A 20,787-nucleotide genomic window follows, 5' to 3' on the forward strand; every position below is an offset into this window, starting at 1 on the left:
ATCCCGTAAAGCTTTTTCGTCCTGTTTGTGAGCCGATGTCATTTGATTTTGATAGTACAGTTTGACGGTCGGTTGGATGCCTTGTCTTGGTTTGCTGTCAAAGTGTCTTGTCATATGTCGTTGTGTCTCGTTTTCAATGCCAGAATTTGAAAAACCGTTGTTCACCAGGATCTGTTCGATTCGTGTCAATTCTGAATGCAGTCCTGTCCAATCAGAGCAGTGCTTAAATGCTCGTCGAAGAAAGGACCTTATGACGCCAATTTTGTAGCGTCGAGGACACTCACTGCCAGCATTTAATCAACGTCCGTTGTTAGTCTGTTTTCGGTATACAGTCGTTTTGAATTGTTGTCCTTGTCCACCAACAGCTACGTCAAGAAAGGGTATTACGTTTTGCACACTTTGCTCTGTTGTGAATTTTAAGCCAGACCGTTCTTCAAAGGTGTTTTTGAGATGTCCTAGTTGGTCAATGTCCCTAACTTCTACAAAGATATCGTCTACGTAGCGGCAGTAAATGTCCGGTCTTATGTCGTCATTTTGTAGTATGTCGGTTTCTACGTGTCCCATAAAGAAATTAGCGAATAGAGGTCCTAGAGGTGAGCCCATCGCAACGCCCTCAGTTTGGCAATACATTCGGCCATCAGGCCCGCGTAAAGGAACTCCCAACGTACAATCTTTTAATAATTGTTCAAGAAGGCGTTTTGATATTTTGAGAGGAATGAGTTCGGGATGATTGCAAATGCGGTCAAGGATGGTGGATATAGTTCTTTCAATGGGCGCGTTTGTGAATAGGTTTTCAACAACTTAAGAGGCTAGTAGACCCTTAGGTTGACGAGATCGCACTATATCAATAGTCTCATCCGTTGACGACAAGCTGCAGGACATGCGAAGAAATGGGGACAGAAGACCATTAAGTCATTTTGCAATTCTATAGGTCGGTGAAGGGATTTGTGAAATTATTGGACGAAGGGGTTGCCATTTTTGTGGGTTTTCACAGACCCATAAGCATAGCCAGGCGCAAATTCACCCGTTATCTTGGAAAAGTGTATCGTGAAAAGTGAAAAGTCAACAGCGGCATTGGCAGCAGTGATTAGTTTGTTAAGCTTGGTCTTGAGTTTGTCTGTTGGATCTTTTGTGATGTGCCGGAACTTCTTGTCGTCGTTCAAGATGCAGTTTAGTTTCATATGATATTCCTTTTTGTCAAGTATTACGTAGAGTGATGATTTGTCCGCTCGCCGAATAATGATGTCGTCTTTTTCTCCAAGTTCCCTTGCCGCCGTCATCCAATCCAATCCAATCCAATCCAACCTAATCGTCATCAATTCCAATGCAACATCGAAGGCTGCAAACTTCGTCCCACACACTACATTGGTGTGACCACAACGACACTCTCACGACGCCTGACAACGCACTTACGTGACGGGGCACCTCTGGACCACATCCGACAGGAACACGACATGACATTGACACGACAACAGCTGACAGACAGCACTGACATTTTACGGACGTGCAGTGACAGAAGACGCCTTCAAATTTGGGAAAGCATATTAACGAACTCTCTCCGGCCTTAAACAGACAGACAAATTCTTGCAGAACTCTTGAGCTCCTAGGTGGTGGGCGGTGAGCACTTCTGATGTGATTGTGACAATAGGGTTCCCATTGTGTCTTTGTGATGTTCCCATTATGAGTGTTTCTTACATGTATGAAGATAAAAATAGCAATCCGTCTTACTTCAATTAGTTATGCTTCATTTATGTTCTCCGCACCAAAAGATGTTTTCCAACAGCAGTGCACAATTTTTCATCCTTTAAAACTCAAAACTTATTTCTTGTGCAATTTAGTCTTCTCCGAAGATGAGATAAGATCTCGAAACGTTTGAATGGAAGGAGTGATGAATATATGAGTAATTTTGTGCGAACCATCTTTAATCTAAGCGATGACGCAAAGTCATCGCTTAGATTAAGGCCCGGAAACTAGAACGATGCATCAAAAAGCTCGTTAATGCTGAGTCAGCAGTTATTTTTAATCAAACATGTATCAAAGAAAGAATTCTGCCAAAATATTCCAATATATGTATATATATATATATATATATATATATATATATATATATATGTGCTATGGCAGTGGCAGACAACTTCCTTAAATTTAGCACTGCTGTGTGCCCCATGGACGTGGACTGCGAACAAAAACCAAACGTCTGTACCAGCTTGGGACCGAATCCATTGCCTCCAGCAGCGGGGTTCAAAAGTGCAACAGTTTTAGCAAGGCGTGGCACTGAGTAAACCATGTTTATGCGGGCGTATCCTCCAAAAGGCGTACCTACCTACGATCCGTCGTGCCGGAGTTCCCAACACAATAGCAGGCCTCTATGAGCATCACACTGGGTCTGTGGGTGTCAATCCAGGTCTCAGAGAGGCATGCCAATATACGCAGCAATTTTGTGTGAGCATTGGAAGTGGCAGTTGCAAAAATAGACGGCATTTGTCTTTTTGGCACTTACCCGTTGCGAGCGTTTAGCCATACCGTTCTAACGAGCTGCGATGGTTACAAACTTCAAGGGGTTTCATTTTTTGCAACTGATTTGGCACCGAGTCGAGAGATCGACGATCTAACCCCTTCCTTTATATTTGATAATGAATTTAGTCCGCTTGATTTTGACGGAAGCCAATTCTGTTTTAAGTATTTTATCCTCGATAATGGAGTCCTGAATATAGCCAGCATAGTAGTCATGTACGGCCGGATCCGGCGGGAGGGGGAGGGGGGAGGGCACTACAGGTACATACCCCTTTTGATCGGGAAGTGAAGATACCCCTGAAGAGGTCGCCTTAGGACGCCAAAGGCGCTCTTCTATGGTGTCCGCGGGCGGCGACGGGTATATGGTTATGGTTAGCCATATTAACACGACATCGTTGGCCGTGACAGGTTAGCCTTGGTGTCACCGCTTTAACTGGAAGCTTTTCACTTCAGCCTTTTAAATGGAGTAATCCACATTTGTATGGGGACAGAAATAGCCGTCTTGAAGATCATTCGATGGAGTCCACAGCCATGCCATTTTTAAAGGGAGTGTTCCATATCCATATAGGGGTTTCAACAGAAATAGCCACCTTGAATACCTTTCGGTGATGTCCACATCCCTGCCCCTCTTAAGACATAAGCCCCTCTAGTTTGAGCTTCACGCCCGCGAAAATGGGGAAGGTTTTCGGGGGAAGGGGGGGGGGGGCTATTTCAAAGCACCTTGGCATTCACGTTATAATCACGTCACTCAAATCCTGGCACTCGATAAGCCATGCAGCGATCAATGCCAATAATTATCATTGTCGAGGCGTTCATATATGGCGTCAGTGAGCACAATTTTCAGGCATAACGGCCGCCAATTGGTTCTCAATCAACGGTGTGCAAGGCTCGATGACGTAATCAAACCATTACGCACTGAGGACCATATAAGATAAACGGAGAATGGTACTGTCTTGAGCGGTGTTTTCCACCTGAAAAGTATACCAATAGTTGTGAGTTTGTTTTGTCATATCTGATGCCTGTTTCAATATCTTCCAATGTGAAACGTTACTTTTAAGATCTAGACCCTTCTAGCTTCTGGGCGCCCGCGAAGATGTGCAGACGTTTTCGGGGACTATTTCGAAGTCACTCAGGTATCCTTGGCGTCGTAACAACGTCACTCAAAATCTGCCATTTTATTAGCCAGCCTGCGTTGATCAAGGCCCAGACAAATATAATTGCAGTGATCCACATCTGGCGTTCGTGAGCGCGATTTCCAGGAATAACGACTGTCAACTGGCTTTCAATGGTGTGCAAGTTGCGGTGACGTAATCAAACCATGACGTATTGAGTAAAGTTTTTACTGAACAGGGAAACTGTGTTGTCTACAGCGGTCTTTCCCACTCAAAAGTATACGAATACTTAGAAAAGGGCTTGCTTCATCATATATGATGGATCAAACTTAATGTTTTTAATATATTCGTGATCATGAAGTGTGTAACATGCGCTTTAAACCTCTGCCCGTCCTATGACACTATGGCACTAGGTATGGTGAGTTCACCGCATCGTTTAGTCGCTCAGCAGTTACAACTTTTACTTGGTGGTGAGAGCAACCGCAACTTTATTACCAGAGGATGTTCGTGTATTGGTAAATGCACTGCTCTTTGTGACAGTGTTTTTTTCTATACGAAAGCACTTTTTTGTCTGTGTAGTGGTAAACATGGGCCTACATTAACAGTAGCTCAAGGTACGGAATTTAAGGGTGAAGTCATGCAGCCAAATAACACAACCTCCTTGCTGGATATCCCAGGGACAAAACTCTCACAAAGTTTTTTCGGGAATTCATTCCCTAAGTTGGATATATGTATATATATGCAAACGGAAGAAGTTAATGAGCGTATCTTAAAGAAGCAACAATTAGATATCATACTGACATGACGGGTCGAGGTCAGGGCAAAGGCCTGCAGACCCCCGTTATATGTTTGCGGGGGTTGAGTCAGCTGGGACGTTCCATTTCCTCAAAAAGTATATGCTCTTTGGCTTATTCAGGATGCCGTGTTACGAGCTGGTACATGCCACAATGGGGTCAGGTCAAGTTCATTCCATAGGTTGTCGTGATAATGTGATGTATTCATGCGACCAATGATTCAAAATATTTTCACATCCATTTTACTCGCGCTATGCAGCTTAAACGTCAGCTACAACTTTTCTCTGGTCAGTACATAGTCAGATGTAAATAGGACGCCTAAATGAGGTCATACGAGGTCAACATGACACGCAGTAAGCTAGTCATGTCATACATGCTTCCGGATTGCTTATCCCACGGGAATCCAATATAATCACTTTTAATCTTGCATCGGGTAATCTTAGTGCCTGAAGTGATCAAAACCTGTTGTTTGTCACAGCCTATTCTGACCTTTGAAAGGCAGTCAACAGCCATGGGCAAGTTAGGGAAATTGATTTTGAACCTACTGCGTAAATAGCTACCACTTGCTCATGTCTTGTTTGAAATGCAGATTTCATAATCTTCGAAGTGGTAGAAGCTTCAATTTTCCAGAAAGGAGGACAGCAAACTTTCGTGTCGAGACAATTCCCAGTGCACAGATCACCTTTATTTATGCATGATTAGCACACTAGCATGACTTCCTCAATACCAAGAGCAGCCACACATTGCACATCATTCATTTGCATTCTAAACATCAACAATGGGGCATAAGTAAAAGACTTGGCCACAGCACCCCTTTTCTATAAGGCATGTACAGTTCTCAATATTGGTAGCTTGTGGCACAGATGCTTGTCCAATATCTGTGCACAGCAACAGTCTTCTGGCATTTCTTCTCACTGTAAGGACTGAGGACGCCCCTTTTCCCATGCTTCCCCCTTAGGCACCTGTCTTACATTTTCATTGCATGTCGCTGGCATTGCTAAACAAAAAAAGTTGGATGCTACAGTTATCACCTGCTTTGAAGGGCAGAACTACCCTTTGTGATACCTTTGACATAACTGGACTCATACAGCAAATTAAGGAGCCGGGACTTCAAAGCATGTAATAGGACGGCTGCAAAAATTCCATATCTGATCGCTTTCATGGAAATGATTTTTCCTTCATCACAAAATGTTGCTTGTGTGCACTCCCATACCTAAAAAATGATGTGATGGTGAAAAATGTATGTCACTTGGGATTCAGTCCCCAACAGCCATAATGTGTATTCAGATAAAATTGCAACCCAACCCTATCCATAGATATTCAGAGCATTATAAAGTTTGCTACCTGCCATTAATGTCGTGATACTATTTCATGCCTCAAAACGCCTTCAAACACAAATCAAAAATGGAGCTCAGTTATCTGAGCAGTGCCAGGATTAATTGAAGAGATGCATCAGTTTTACAATACAATAACAATATGGTATATTTTGCATCACCAGGTTCATACACGTCTTTGCAAAAGCACATATGGAAACAACACACACGCAGAAGCAAAGTGCCAGACAGCAGCCAAAGCACTAATAGCTCGCTGCAACTGGCAGCCCAATGCCACCTTGCACGAGAATCATTAAAAGAGAAAAACCTTGGCCTTTGACATCACCAACAGGTTTACATATGGCTACCGTACACACAAACAGCATCGTGCACAACACGCTTCTTTAGCTTTCGTGCACAATACACGAAATCTTTAAACACATAATTAAATCCAACAAGCACCTCCCACCCCCCTCAGCATCAATGCGGTGAACTGAGGAAAAGCAAACGACACGCAGCGACGCAAATCAAGGCTGATGAAATTATTTTGTCTCTTCCACGCCACGCATTTGGTACTTAGCAAAAATGAACCTATGGCGATACACAGGGATGACAGGGGGCTGGCTGCGATCAACTCTTTTTTAGTTGTTATGGAAATATTTGGTTTTCTTTTATCGCAGGCCAATTGGAACCTCAATCCCTTTGAAGATTATCAAGTCTACATTTTAAACAGGAAACGACCAGAGCCGTAGCTACTTTCAAAGCAAGATCAAAGTCAATTTGTTAATGCTGTTCATGGTTATTGAATGGATTTCAAAAGCCATCGGAGTTTGAGACAAACAACAGATTCTGGTCTCGTCGAAAACTAAGGTGACACGGTGTAAGATTAAGTGATTATTTTGAACTCCTATGAGCCAGATAGTCTAGAAACATGTCTCACATGACTGACCTGATGTCATCTTAGTTTACTGACCTCTTTTGAACGTCTTCCCTGTATGTTGTCCACGTACTGACTATACAACTTGTATGGGACATTTTATGAGCATAACGCGAACAAAATGGATCTTCAAAATATTTTGAAGCATTGGCCGTATGAGTTAACCGAATAGTCAAGCCAAGCTATGACATGACTTTAAGCTTACCCCATCATTTCATCTACATATTAATTACTATCGCCGCCACTTTTTGAATTTGAAAAACCCGTGCTCGCCCCGCAAGGAAATATTGAAACCCGCCCCGCCCCGCAGAACAATTCGAAAAAAGAAGCCCGCAATGACGCGCAAACATCGTTTTTATTCCTAGTAAATACTTTAAAATTTGACATGGTTTCAGCCCCGGAACTAAATATTTCAACAATTCTACATGGCGCTATGTACTGTTTTAGCTCAGTATTTCCAGACCAGCACTGCTAAATCTTATTTATCACTCCCGTTTTGCTTGTACAGAACCCCAATCTACTGTTTGACCTCGAAGAAGGCACTATGAAAAATATACCACATTTCTTGCTTTAGTTTCTGTCTTCAAAGTAACTGCTTAACTGAGGTATCACATTTCTTTCACTTCAAGGCTTAAAAATATGACTCATTGCAAGGAAACTTCAGATCCTCAGGAGGGTCTGATCAAGAAGGGTGAGGAGGGTCTGGCCAAAACACAACAATTTTGGTCAAAGATAAAATTCTGGTGTCCAAAACATCATCCGCATGGCTTTTCAGAAGGCACTCAGAATAATGTAACGACCAATGCCTTGAAAGTAAGGGCATATGACAAGTCTTACTCTAGAAAACATTACTCAACTTGTGTTCACCTATGTTACTTATTCACTTAATTTGCATTTATGCATGCGTTCATGTTATCCCTTGAATGCCCCACATAATACACATCTTTTACACAGCGCAAGTAAACAGTGAAGCGTGCAATTTGTTGTGACCTAAATTGCAAAAGGGTGACTGCATGGCATGTTCAGACTAAGGTACATGGTATTATATCCGATCTAACAAGTGTACATTTGAGCAGCAAATAGTCGTGCACCACCACGTGCATCGGCACACAGGGCAGCTGCGGCAGCTGCACATAAATGTTGAGCACAATACAGATGTTCCATGACATCTGGTAAACTACGTTCTTTTACATGACCAGACTTCTATGCAGCCAGCATAATGTGTTCAATTGTGACGGCGGCGGCGCCGTAGGTTTTCAGTTGGGTGGCGAGGGCAAGATATTCCAGGACATATTTGATTTTTCCAGACATTTTCCAGACATACCGGACATAATATGGCTTCCTCCTCAAATAATTACGTGCATCATGCCAGTGTCATCCAGAATGAGAAGGAAGGGGCCTTCTGATGTATAAAAGTGTATTGAGAGCCCAATTTAATGCCGTCTAGCTCAGTTATGGGGGCCTTTTCAATCCAAGTTTCGGTTAGCTGCGGCAGCTGCAATGCATTTAGTTCGGGGAAAAGGGGGTCTCCCAAAACATGTGCGGGGGCGGAAACATACCCTTCCTTCCACTAACCACCCTCTGCTGCGCCGCCCTGGTGCCAGAAATTGGCCGATGTCAACTACTATTTTCGGCTGCACGACGGAGTGCTAGGGCTGGTTGGACAAACAACAACCGAGTACACAGAACACAGTATATACGCAAAAATAACTTTACTTCCCGATGATGTCGAGGACGACACGGTCGAGCTCGTCGAGGGCGTCCTCGTCGCTGGAATTTGCCAACAGGAATTTCACGGGCAGCACGCACCACGTACTTGACACGACATCATTGACAGCGACATGCAGCGGTGATGAAGTGAAGCGAAACTTTCTCAAATGAGCGCACGGGCTCCTAATTGGGGATGGGTGTACACGATCGCGGTCCATTCAATGGACAACACGACTTGGCTTTGTTTCGCTTCAAGGAGCGCCATATGTGCTTAACCAAAGACGTCCCAAAATGACAGTGTTTTTTCCCATTCTAGCTCCGCCTGACCCGTCATGTTGTCTGATGGTTGGATAGTCCTTAAGGAAAGAATAGGAATATAGCCAGGGCGACCGACCACCGGCCAACAGCATTTTGGCGAGATATTACGCGATGTCACAAGGATTGGGTCCACATTTGCGGGAGTTGCGAAAATACTGAACATTTACCCCACCTGTTGAGGAAAGTTCTGGCAACATGTACGGCAAAGGTCAATATGTGGTTTGCATTCACCCAGACCAGGTGTCGGGAAGGTTAGTCGCCATTTCCTTTGTGATCCACCGTGATTCAGGGGTGCTGCCACACAGAGCCGGATGTAAGGTCCGTACTGAATGCATGGGAATCCGTTATGCTAATTAGTGACTGCCAGGTTTGTTGATTCTTAATGCGCCTCCCGAGGGCACGACTTGGCTACGAAAGGTGAGTGGATGAGGGGGGGGGGGGTAGGGGGACAAGCGCTAATTTTGACCAAACGCCAATTTCTTTCCTGTGCCTGTCATCAACAATGCCATGTTAAAACTCAGTGACTGGAACGGTAAGCGGCATTTAACAAAACAGCTCTTGTTTTCCAGCAACTGTACGGTAAATTGAAGGGCGCTGATGGCGCACAGAGGCGCACTTCAGCGCGGGCGGAAGTCGTGGCGATCGCCACTTCAATAGGCTTATGCAAGCCTTCATGAAAAAATTCAACAACTTAAGAAAAAACTATGTAAACAATGCTGTACAAAAAACCACAGGCAGGCAACACCTGCGCTGCCGCCTGATGTTTATGCCCTACTTATCAACTCGTTTCAGTCCTGACGTGTTTACTTCAACTTAGAGCAGTGTATTCGCAAAAGATCATTCGTCTTTCCCTATCACATTTGTCCTAGATCTCTCGTAATGATTTTATGAGGATTATAAACGTGGTTTCTCTGTAGGCCAAGTAACTGTACGCCAAATCAACTTGTCAAACTGATCGAAACGTCAAGCTTTTCAACTATGTGCACAGGCACTTCTGCACTTACTTAGTGTTTAGCAGCCAAATGCCGACCTTGCATCGCGTTTCTATCTTTCCCCTAGACAAGATGGCGAAAAGATGTCGGACGGGCATGGGGGGGCGGCGCCGACGTCCAACTAAATGACCTGGATGAGGTCATACTGGATGTCATCGGTTAGTATTACTGGCTACAATGGTGACAAATACCTGTACTGTCATGCAGTGAACTGTCATTTAAACAATGACGTATTGAGGAGCGAATGTACTAAACAGTATTATTTTCACTTACAAATGTACCTATCTTATACCAATGGTGTGCTTTTCCCTAATATCTGATGCTTGTTCCAATATTTTGTGATGTGGAATATCCCCGTTGAGCAAGAATTGTGTTTCTCTTCATTGTTGTCAGCGGGACGATTACGTGTCGAATGGAGCCATTGATGAGTCGCTATTTCTTTTCCGTGCTTCACCTCTGTCATCTTTGGTTATTGTTGCATAGCCGTTGCTTTCGAGCAATCAATGTACTTCAGGTCAAGAGGGCGAAGCGGCCACGACCAACGTCGCAGGCGGCAGAACCGTGTCGTCATGGGATACTGGGAGTACAACAGATAGCAGTACACATGATCTTCTCTTGGATCCGGTGCTAAAATTTGTGATTTGTAACGAGCTTCAGCCCCCGGTGCTAGTTCAGGCTAACACGTTGACAGCCAGCTCCTCGCCGTCGGCGTCCTCTCAACACGCAGTGTCCGCCTCATCCGAGCTCGACCGGCACGCTTTACCCGAGAGGACCGGCGGCTACTCAGCATACCTGACGAGGAGCGCACGGCAGAAGAGCGGGCTGAGGTCAAGATCTGTTTGACCACTCAGCTCCTGGAGCATCTGGGCATTACCTTGTGCCCAGAAACAGGAAAATCACCCTTGTGATAGCATTTGATTCTGATGTTGAGATGCCCATTCACCCAGTTTGCTCGAGGTGCGTTTTTTTGTCCCCGGCTATGCAAAACACAACTGAGCTGTGCCTGGCGTGCTTCGCCATTTCTGTGATATGAAACTAGTACCGGTTCATTGATGGATTTATTATCAAAGAAACAAGGTTGAACGGCAGACATGGACATGGACACGGAACTAGCGGAATTGCCGGATGACGGCGTTGCGGCGCTCCTGTTCAGCACGCCGCTCCGCTGCACCGCCCTCACCGAAGGCGGCTACCTGGTCGTCACCGCCTACCGCGGCCTCTTGCGTGCCTTCACCGCCGAGCCATTCCCCAAAATGGCGTTGGCGAAGGCGTTTTCGACAACGACCCTCGTGCGCGAGTGTGCTTGGTTGTACCTGCCAATAGAAATGGACATGAAAACATGGCCGTGCTCGCCAACCACTATATCACCCTACTCCACGAATTGAACGCAAGGAATATTTAACCAAAGAAGAAACTTTAACTTGATGTAATCGATGTAACTTGACATTCAAGACGCAAGCACGCACAATTGCTCCTGAATGCCCCATCATGCATCACCAATTCGGAACAGAATCACATCAAATTTGCAGAGGGTCTCTGCCAGTCCATTATTACTTTCAATAGCGTCTAGGATACAGCGAAGTAATGTGATTTGCCCAGTCAGACACACTTGACCTTGGCTAACCTATTTGATCCGAACTTCCCCATTGGTTACGAAATGGTTTCCTCCGACCATCGTCTTTTTAATATTGTGAAAATGGCCTGGAGTCCCGCACTAACGCAATTGTTTGCCTAGATTTTGGAGCCCCACCCCTCGCTGTGAGCAAATACGTTTTGTCGCGGACGCAAGCGTTTTTGTAAACACAGACGCATTGGGTTCTTGCTACCATCTTACGCCTGCTCCTCGGGACATGCAAGTGCCGCTACTGGGGTCAGCAGCCACGGCATCACTGGGTAGGCGCTGTCGCCGAGCAAGACCCCATGATACGCGCTGGTCCTTGATGTAATGTGGAGCTGAACAGTGAAATTTCGTTTTTGGATTGACCGCTTGGAAGCATACCTTAAAGTTCCGGACGAGGCAATTTACAACCAGTTTGCTAGTTAGTTGGGCTGCTGCACACATTGGTCTGGTGGCCAAAGTCATTGCCTGATATTTCATACGCTGTTTCATTTATGTTGTGTTCTGTAGTGGGAAAGCATATTACATTTGAGAAATGCTCTTGCCTTTTAGTCCTTCAATTGTATAACTAACATTTCGACGAGGCCAGATGTCCGCAGCACTCGAGCGTCATGGACCCGACCAGCGCAATGCGTCACGGCCGCGTAGATGCTCCGGTGACGTCCGGCAACTGCCATGCAGTTAACTGACGTGGAGCCTTTGCGGTTCACGTAGAGGGCCTTTGCGACTTCAGCGCTCGGATCGGGATGTGCGTTCCGTCACGCAACCTGAAACCGTCCGTCATCGTCCGCCGAATGCGTTTTGTATGACCTGTCTCTGCAGGTGTGAACGTACATCTCTGGGGCAATGAGAGGTGTGCGCAACGCTACGGCGTCTGGTTGAGTGTGACTAAAGAATGTGTACACTTAAAGAGAATATTTCACATTTAGATGAGATCTTGACCTGAAATGTTGCTCTTGAGGACCTATCGGTGCAGTTCGCAATCCTGCCCTTCTTAAAGACCTAAGCTTCTCTAGTTTCTGAGCTGCACGCCCGCAAACATGGGGTCAGATATACCGGGGAGCGCATTTCAGTCACTTTGGCATTGAAGTTTGCGACATGACGGGTAGATGCATCAGAAACATCACACAACAATGCAGCCGCGCCTAACGCGAGATGACGTCGAAGGGTTACACGGGTCGTAACGCGCATCACGCAATGCTATGCTTGCGTCAGAAAATTCTGGCGTTGGTCAATCATTTCAGGGCCGGATAGTCGCGGGCAAAGGGCTTATGTCGCGAGCACCGTTTAGCGTCCCTTCTGCTTTCTAAAAGACCTTCAATCTTCGGCCCAAATCTGCATAGCGGTAATACTGAACGAAGCATATGACAGAAAACGTTGGAAACAAACATCGAATGGAGTTAAAGGTTGCGGAGTTTAACGTTCCTGAGATCAAATCCAGATTCTTTTCCGACATGTTTCTGAGATAAGATTCCAAGCAAAGGGGGTTTGCTGCATTAACCATGGCCCTCCATCCGGTCGTGAAATTTCAGATCACTGGCGGCTTCTGGTGATCGGAGTTTGACGTTGCGTGATGCTCGGCATGGTCCGACATGCCCTGTGACATAACCTGATCTTTAGCGCGACAGCTGCTACGGGTGGGTGGCTTGGTGGATCGGGAGACAGGCGCTTTAAACAAATGAGCTTAAGGGTTGGAAAAACAAAAACAAAAAACAAAACAAAAGCGTATGCATCAATGTACACAAAAGTTAACTTCGTAGCACGGCGTATGATTCGAACCTCAGCATTGACGCTTGAATAGCGATAAGGCAAGTTACGCAGAAACTTATTTTGTTGTTTAACTCCTTTGCTTCGTTTTGTGTTAAGAAGTCTGCAGAAGGAAAGTGCAAGGTGCAGCATCAAATTGTTGGTGTTACATAGTTTTTGATGCTCATCACACTGTTATGAATTTACAATGCTTGAATGCATGCCGTCTCATTTTATGACCCCACATGTCAAAAAATAAGACAGTTTTGTCAGGTTAATGACATTACGTCCAACTGAAATTGAAACGTGCGCCTTTGTTTGCTGAGGCATCTCGCATTGGCCCATAAGTTCCACATTTTGTGAATTGAATTGTTCTTTCCTGTATGACCTTTTTGGGGTAGAATTATTCACTCCCACACTCGTCCAAAAGCGATTCTAGATCACTGCTCAAAACACAGAAGTGCATATTGGTCTTCCACTATCATTTGAGATCTTACCTGAAGTCTTCTCAAACTTGCCACTCCAGATTTACAAGGGGCCTAAAACTCGCCGGCGGCGCACCCTTTTATGGTCACCATTAGTTTGAGAGGCCATCCTTCCAAGCTGCGTGGAGGTCGCTGAACTTCAAAGTACGCACGCTAAGGTGAACAATAAATGTATAACAGTGAAAACAGCAGGCACAAATTCTGAATTAAACTACAACAAACAACCCAGATAACAGTTAAATAACACAACACGCACGGTTCCCGGACCACGACCCGTCGGCAGCCAATCAATGCATATACCACTGAAGACCAGCGTCACCCACGATCTAATGCGATATGAAAAAGGCAATTGTGGGGCTGATTTTTTTCAGCGTTTGCTCGACAATCCCTATGCATTTTCTTCCACGCTTCTCGCCGCGCGTTTTATTTACAAACCTCGGCGGAGGAAAATCGCTCCCGACAGCGGATTATTTTGTGGAGGAGAACTTTTTGCCCCAAGCTTTATAAAATTCGGAGGAGGAAAATCTTTAAAAAATTGCCTCCATTGACGGTATTTTTTAAAATAAAACTGACCTCTTATCATGATAATAAAACACTGGTATTATGCTGGTTCACTGAATCACTGTTCCACTGGTTTTTATGACAATACCATTTCTATGTGTTTACTTCTGCTTAAGACTAAGATTGGCAGGGAGTGAGGTGATGTAGAATATGTACGCAATTACGAAAGAGATGGGGGTGGTGGAGGAGATACAGGTTTACAGGTAGGTTTACTTTAGAGAGCAGGAGGTTTTGTGGGCTTACGGCCCGATTGTCATAGGAGTTCAGTAGAAGATTGGCATTTAGTTTTCTCTGAGAACAATTCCGGCCATTTGTCCCCGCTGATTATAGTACCCCTTCTGTAACAAGAAAGCTGTTGAAGTGAGTGGTTCTGCGGTGCTTATCCATATACAAATTTTCTTTTCACTTCTGAGCTTGCCATTTGTATGGATTGAAATGCGATGCATTTTATAGTGGTTGTTGCTCACATAAAATGAAATAATGTCCTGATGGAACCCATAGTGTAATCACTATACATTAATTGCAGTTGTGAAGACAGGCAACCTGTTTTGTTCGCGGCGTGCACTGATAGTAGAAATGGATAAAGTTCGTCTGGTGGTGACATAATGGCAGAAGTGTCACTTTCATGGATGATGAGGGGAGAGGTGAAAATCGATAAGGCTTGTCTGGTGGTGGCATAATGGCAGGAATGTCACTTTATATACATGATTAGTGGGATAGTCGGCAAGCCATAAGTCTCACAACCTTCCCTCCTCGAAATGTGGTTGCGAACAGATTAAGTCTGCTTGATTTTCATTACAAGCAATGCCCATTCCATTTTTATTTTATTCACACGGCTTTTTTGAGCAGCATTATGGTCATGGCCCATGAATAAAGCCCAGAGAAGACAGGCTTCGTATTATCGTAAGCTTATTCCTCATGTCCGTTTGTAATCTTAGTGAGCAATCTTTGTAAGTACCAGTTTTGTGGGTTCTGGGGAACCGGCATTGAGGGGTTCATGAGAGTTTGGTAGGCCCCCAGCAAATGATTTGAATCGACACTACTGCATTATGCATGACAAGTGTCACAGCCGACCCTATCTTTGCTTGCTAGTTAGCGTGTAAAGGGCAATTTGGCTCGCTGGGTGAGTTTCTACCAATTTATGGATTCTGCTAAGAAAGTGTGTCATTATGCTGTACCAGATATTTTTGTTCATGATCTTACTGCAATTGTTCACCAGCATATGTAAAATAAATATGAAGGACGGTGCCAAGCAATCTTAACCCCTACGCTGATTCACCGGTTTTCATAACGCGGACTAGAGAAAGTATGGGAGGGGAAATGCCGTCTGCAGGGAAAGCAACTTGGAACCTCGCGAAAAAGCAATGGGTTGTCCTTAACGAGATCTTGCAATTGGCAAGAAGTCTCATGTTGTTAATAGGCTCCACTTTAACAAGGCTGAGGTCAAATTTCCCAGAAAGTCGAAATTTTCAGCTCTGCATACTCATTTGTCCGGAACCATGCCGCGTAGTGACATGGATCATAACGAGGCATGCTCCTTGTATAGTGATAAGTACAATAGCATTGGGACATATTTGTTTGACCCCATATTTATCGTGGCGGGCTTCGTTAAATAGTGTGTCTAGTCGAGTCGGAATTTTTTATTGTGTACGTAGGATTGCAGAAAACTTCTGTTTACATCGATTGATATCTTTGGTTTTTATAAATTCCCTTCCATTGACGACTTCCTTCAAGCGCCCCCAACTAGACACAATTAAAGGGGAGTGTTCCACGTTTATATGGGGTTTTGAGCTGAAAAATCATCTCGAAGACGCATCCGGCGCTATCCACGATTCTGCCCGTCTTAAGACATGAGTCGCTCTAGGTTCTGAGCTACACGCCCGCCACAGTGGGGAGAATATTTGAAAGTCACCTTGGTTTTCATGACGCCATAATAACGTCATTCAAATACTGTCACTCCATAGGCCATGCAGCGATAAAATCCAAGACAAATAGTATTATTAAAGTGCTCATATCTGGCGCTCGTGAGCGCGAATAAGTGAGCTCGTTTCCTCAGCCTGCTTCAATATCTCAAATGTGAAACATTTCCGTTAACGTAAAAGCGTCAACCGTTCACGCGCGGTCCGCGAAATCAACGGTTGCCGCCCGCTGACCCCGCCGGCCAAAGGATCGTCTTGCAATGAGCGCGCGACTGCACAATATGCAGGACCGGGTATCCTTAGAAAATCTTAGATGGAGGGGGGGGGGGGCGTGACCGTCGCCCCCCCCCCACATCAGGACGAGGATGTAGTTAAGAAAGAACAATCAGTCTGATATCAAGCTAGTAACAAAATTCAATACAATTTACTTCTAAGGACACGGTCAAAGCCGCCCGCTAAACAACACGTGTCGCGCCACGCTTGGAGCATGCCTGAGACATCATGGAGAGTTTGATGGCAGTGGGGGTGAGGATCGAAGCGCACACTTGATTTCCATTAGGAACATGCCTCGAGGAGGCCCGCCTACTGGACGTCATCCCCCAGTGCTACCTGTCACCGGTTCGAATTCTGCTATGTATGCACTGCCCTGGATGTCGAGGCCCTTCGTTATTTTTCTCGGAGCATCGAGGTCCCCGGGACGGCCACGGACGCCCGGAGACGGCCAAATACCGGCTTTGACCCGACTCCGCCTAAAGCTGGGAAGTGCATCTTTAACGTTCGGAAGCATTTCTCGACCTGACGCGTGTTCTTGAATGAACGCTGTTTAGCTAGGGGAGAGACAATGGCATTTGCACTTCGATTGCACAATACCGGTTATAATGTAGACGCGTTTGCTTAAGAGACTAAGACCTATGAACGAACATACGTGAATAACGACGATGCTTCGTTGCTGCTCTCATTAGTAAACTTAGAAAGCATTTACAGGCAGTGGCAGTGACGTGGCCACGATTCTGACGAGTTGCAGACAAAACAGGTGACGATCGGGAGAATGCTTGCGCTGGCGGTTTTATTACGTGATTGTTCCGATTGCCAGCGTGCAAAGCAGCAAACCGAAACACAGCATGCCACATGGATATCAAAATCCAAAGAATACCTCTCTCGGCGTATGCTGCCGGTGAAGCTGAAGCGACTGGTGTAACATCAACCGGGGAAGGCAGGGGTAGGAGATGTCCGCCAGAAGCAGCCCATCTGGCATCGGTTGGCCGTTCGCAAAACGGAAACGATGTCATCGTTTTTTTAAGTCACGTGCGGACCATGTTTAGGTATTAGCAATACATAGCGGTTGGCGCATCCGATACGGATACGAATATGCAGAAATGTTCCCCCAGAACGCATGACACACACAGGTGACATACAAAAAGACACGGCATATTTTGAATGCATGGGGTGGCGTCTTCGCTGCGATCATTACTAACGTATAGAATATTTATAGCTGTCCGTATGTACTGACTTTTGTTGTATATACTCACAACTCCGGGAGACCTGAGGTACGCAACACGCGGGCGTCATGAACTCTCCCGGTGGCGTGTGCTGCACTCGCCAGGAATTGACGGCGTGGGCCAGCAACAGCCATCAAGTTAAGTCTTGTCTGGCCTTTCCTGTTCATAAAGACAGCAACAGCAACATTGCCAAGATCATTAGCGTGATGTGTGATGGGGCATACAGAGGCGTTTAGTCCGTGTTACGTCCAGAACAACATGAGAACACCATTTTCACCGATCACCTACAAAACTCCAACCCTTATCGCACCAACGCACAGCGAAGCAAGCGTGCAAGTTCTGCGACATTCGTCTGTCTGTCGTCAAAAATAACACTACCCAGAGATATACCTATATATGTAGATATGTATATTATATATATATATATATATATATATATATATATACATATATATATATATATATATATATATATATATATATATATATATATATATATGCTACATGCTTCTACTATACCAATGGGTACATTAACATCCATGCACCTTTCATAATGTCATGGGTAGTTGTAAGCATATATCAAGGCCAGAAATAATTAATTCAGAGTTGAATGATGCTGAAATATTGAATAGTGTTGAAATCAATTTAACAATGCTCAGAGAAGTGGGTGTCGGTAGTCAACAAGCACTCAATACAACAAGAGCTACCAATAGGGCCGGTGAGAGGCTTAAACACACCTCTTTATGCTTCGGCCGCCAGCACGGTCTCTTCATACCAAACGCTTTCTTAAAATGATGTGCTGATGGTTGCATCGATTGAAAGTAAATTGGCACGTTTGAAATGGGTGTGTAAGGCTGACGGCCAAAAGGTAAAAACTACGATTATGCCCATCAATGGCCATGCTATTGACTTGAAGTGGACCCACCTACAAGGCATTTTGTTCAGGAATAATTTAGAACACCCTGCGGTCGTTTCCAAACGCATCGCAACGTCACGCATTGAAATTGGAGACTTCATGGCAGACGGTCGGAAGGTAAATTGAAGAGGTGGGCTGCAAATGTAATACAAGGTCCGGCGTTGGCACCCGTAACAAAGACGGAGGAACGTCTCATAATTCGGGAGCTCATAATCATATTGGAGTCGAATCTTCCCATCCTTTGTCATAACGTTAATGCTCTACATACGTTCTCAGTGTCTAATGGTGAGGGTGTCATAACACTCACGGAACGCGCGTTTCAAGTCTAGGAGAAACCATTGCCGTGTAAATCGTGTCAAAATGGTGTCCGCCAGTGGTTGCACCGATGGACCCTATTTTGGGATGTTTGTTAGACAGATAACGCCGGTAGCCGAAAACGTTGAGTCAGTTCATGCCTTTTTCCGGCCCCATTAGCAACTTAGTGTGGACATGTGTGAATGCGGTTTGCTCATGAATTACTTTGACCTTCTTGCAAAAGTTTCTTGAGGAAGCCTGCTGGGAAAGGTGGTCTTCCGCCATTATCAAGTTCCCTAGTGATAGGAAACGAAGACCATAACTCGTGTCACGTGACATCATGAGCTGTAGGTATAACGCAGCTCATTTTTTTCTTCATTTATTTTTCAATGGCATAAGAATGTAAACCACGAGTACGTAGGTAGATGCACGTACACCATATCAGTCTCCCGGAACGTCGTGAGCAGCGGGAAAACACAGCCCGAAAAACATGCCTGTGGTCCAGGATATCATACTCATCCCGTAGAAAATGCTGTTCTGTAAATTAGACTCAAATCCGGGCACGTGTCCTTGCCGCTTGCCTGCATACAAGATTTGTTTAGGAAGAAGCATCACGCGAGCTTGTACCAACCATGTGCATTTATGAGCGGTGCTGGCTTGTCCGCACTACCTAGATGATTGGCTAAGACGATGGTGTGCAATGGATTAGTTACATGTTGTAATACCTTAACAGATTTAAAATGTTAGCAAGATCATAATGCAAAAGCAAATTGCCTTTGAACACTCCTGCAGCATGGGTGCTGGTGTTTCTTTCAGTTTGCCGACATCACTACCTTGTCATGCTCAAACACAAGCCTTAGAAGCCGGTATCAATATAGCACATTTTATTGGGATTTGAAGAATACCAAAACAATGTCCTCTCTCAGAAGCACAAACCTCGCACGCACATTCACCATCACATCAAGATAAATACAAACTACTGGCACACACCACCAGTCATCACACCCACCTCAAGCGCCTTATTCACGCTGTCAAATAAGTGTGATCCCACACTTTTACAACCCGCAGGACTATCAAATTGCGGGTTTTCTCGCAATTTCCGCAGTTTTTTTGGTTATAACACCGCATTTCACCGTGCGCTCCCTTTAAAACAAAGTCCCAACGGGGGTTCATGGTAATACAACTCAAGAGGCTATGCTTGTAGGACACGATTTGTTGTTGAAGATTTAAATTTGCCTACAATATGTGTTAAATTTTGATTAACAGATATATGGGTCGATATTTCGGCAACATGCCTCTATCGAAACAATAGCACTTCTTATTGCAATTCTTAAATACCACTTCTGCTATTGCTTGGATAGACATCTTGCTGAAATATCAACCCAACTGTGTCTCTATTCTCCAAATTTTTCTCCGAGGAATAAGGCCAATGCTAATGTCTTATCCACGTTAAATGTGTATGGAAGCTGTCTTTGTCCAAAATAGATGAGGAACTGTAGAACACTTGCAGCCAGTTTCCTAAAACACAACTTATATTTTTGGCATAAATTGTACATTTTTTTGCGTATAATCGTATAATCCAGTTTCTGAAAGCAAAAGTATGCAGCTTGCAACTACAATCTACGCCACTGAAAAAGTGCACAAAAAATGTACAATCTATGACACAAATATACACAAACAATCTTGCGTGAGTTTCTCAAAGCCAACAACAAATGTACGACGGAGCTTAATTTTGATGGGTCCCTGATGAGTTTGGCAATGCAATCAACGCAAGCATTTGTGCCGCAGATTATAACACTGACATTAGGACTGCTACGTATTGAAAGACGAATTGCTGCAGTGGCAAGCCTAAACAGCATGCAACAGCTGCTAAAGGCATAACAGAGCGTAAAGCCTGAGTGTGAGCAAGTAATAGTGAGTGTTCCTGTCTTTCCGGCAAGAAGCCTTGGGTAGGGCATGCCAAGACCAAAAGATAGGGCAAAACTGCCTGGTCAAGGAGCTTCCTTTGCAAGAACATCAAAATACATCACAATTGAGAGAAATTTGTGTGGCTGCCACA

At 44.8% G+C, this 20,787-nt stretch overlaps 1 protein-coding gene across 1 annotated transcript in view; it reads left to right on the forward strand.

Annotated features, from left to right (window-relative positions):
- LOC119102943 (organic cation transporter protein) overlaps positions 1–20,787 on the forward strand; it is a 39,248-nt gene that overhangs the window by 17,247 nt on the left and 1,214 nt on the right. Inside the window, exon 5 of the mRNA XM_037226391.1 lies at positions 10,844–10,952. Within this exon, the coding sequence (XP_037082286.1) occupies positions 10,844–10,952 (109 nt within the window). The remainder of the gene's footprint in view (positions 1–10,843; positions 10,953–20,787) is intronic.

This window comes from Pollicipes pollicipes, unplaced genomic scaffold (assembly GCF_011947565.3).
Source record: "Pollicipes pollicipes isolate AB1234 unplaced genomic scaffold, Ppol_2.1 Scaffold_5724;HRSCAF=6776_pilon_pilon_pilon, whole genome shotgun sequence".
Classification (NCBI taxonomy): domain Eukaryota; kingdom Metazoa; phylum Arthropoda; class Thecostraca; order Pollicipedomorpha; family Pollicipedidae; genus Pollicipes; species Pollicipes pollicipes.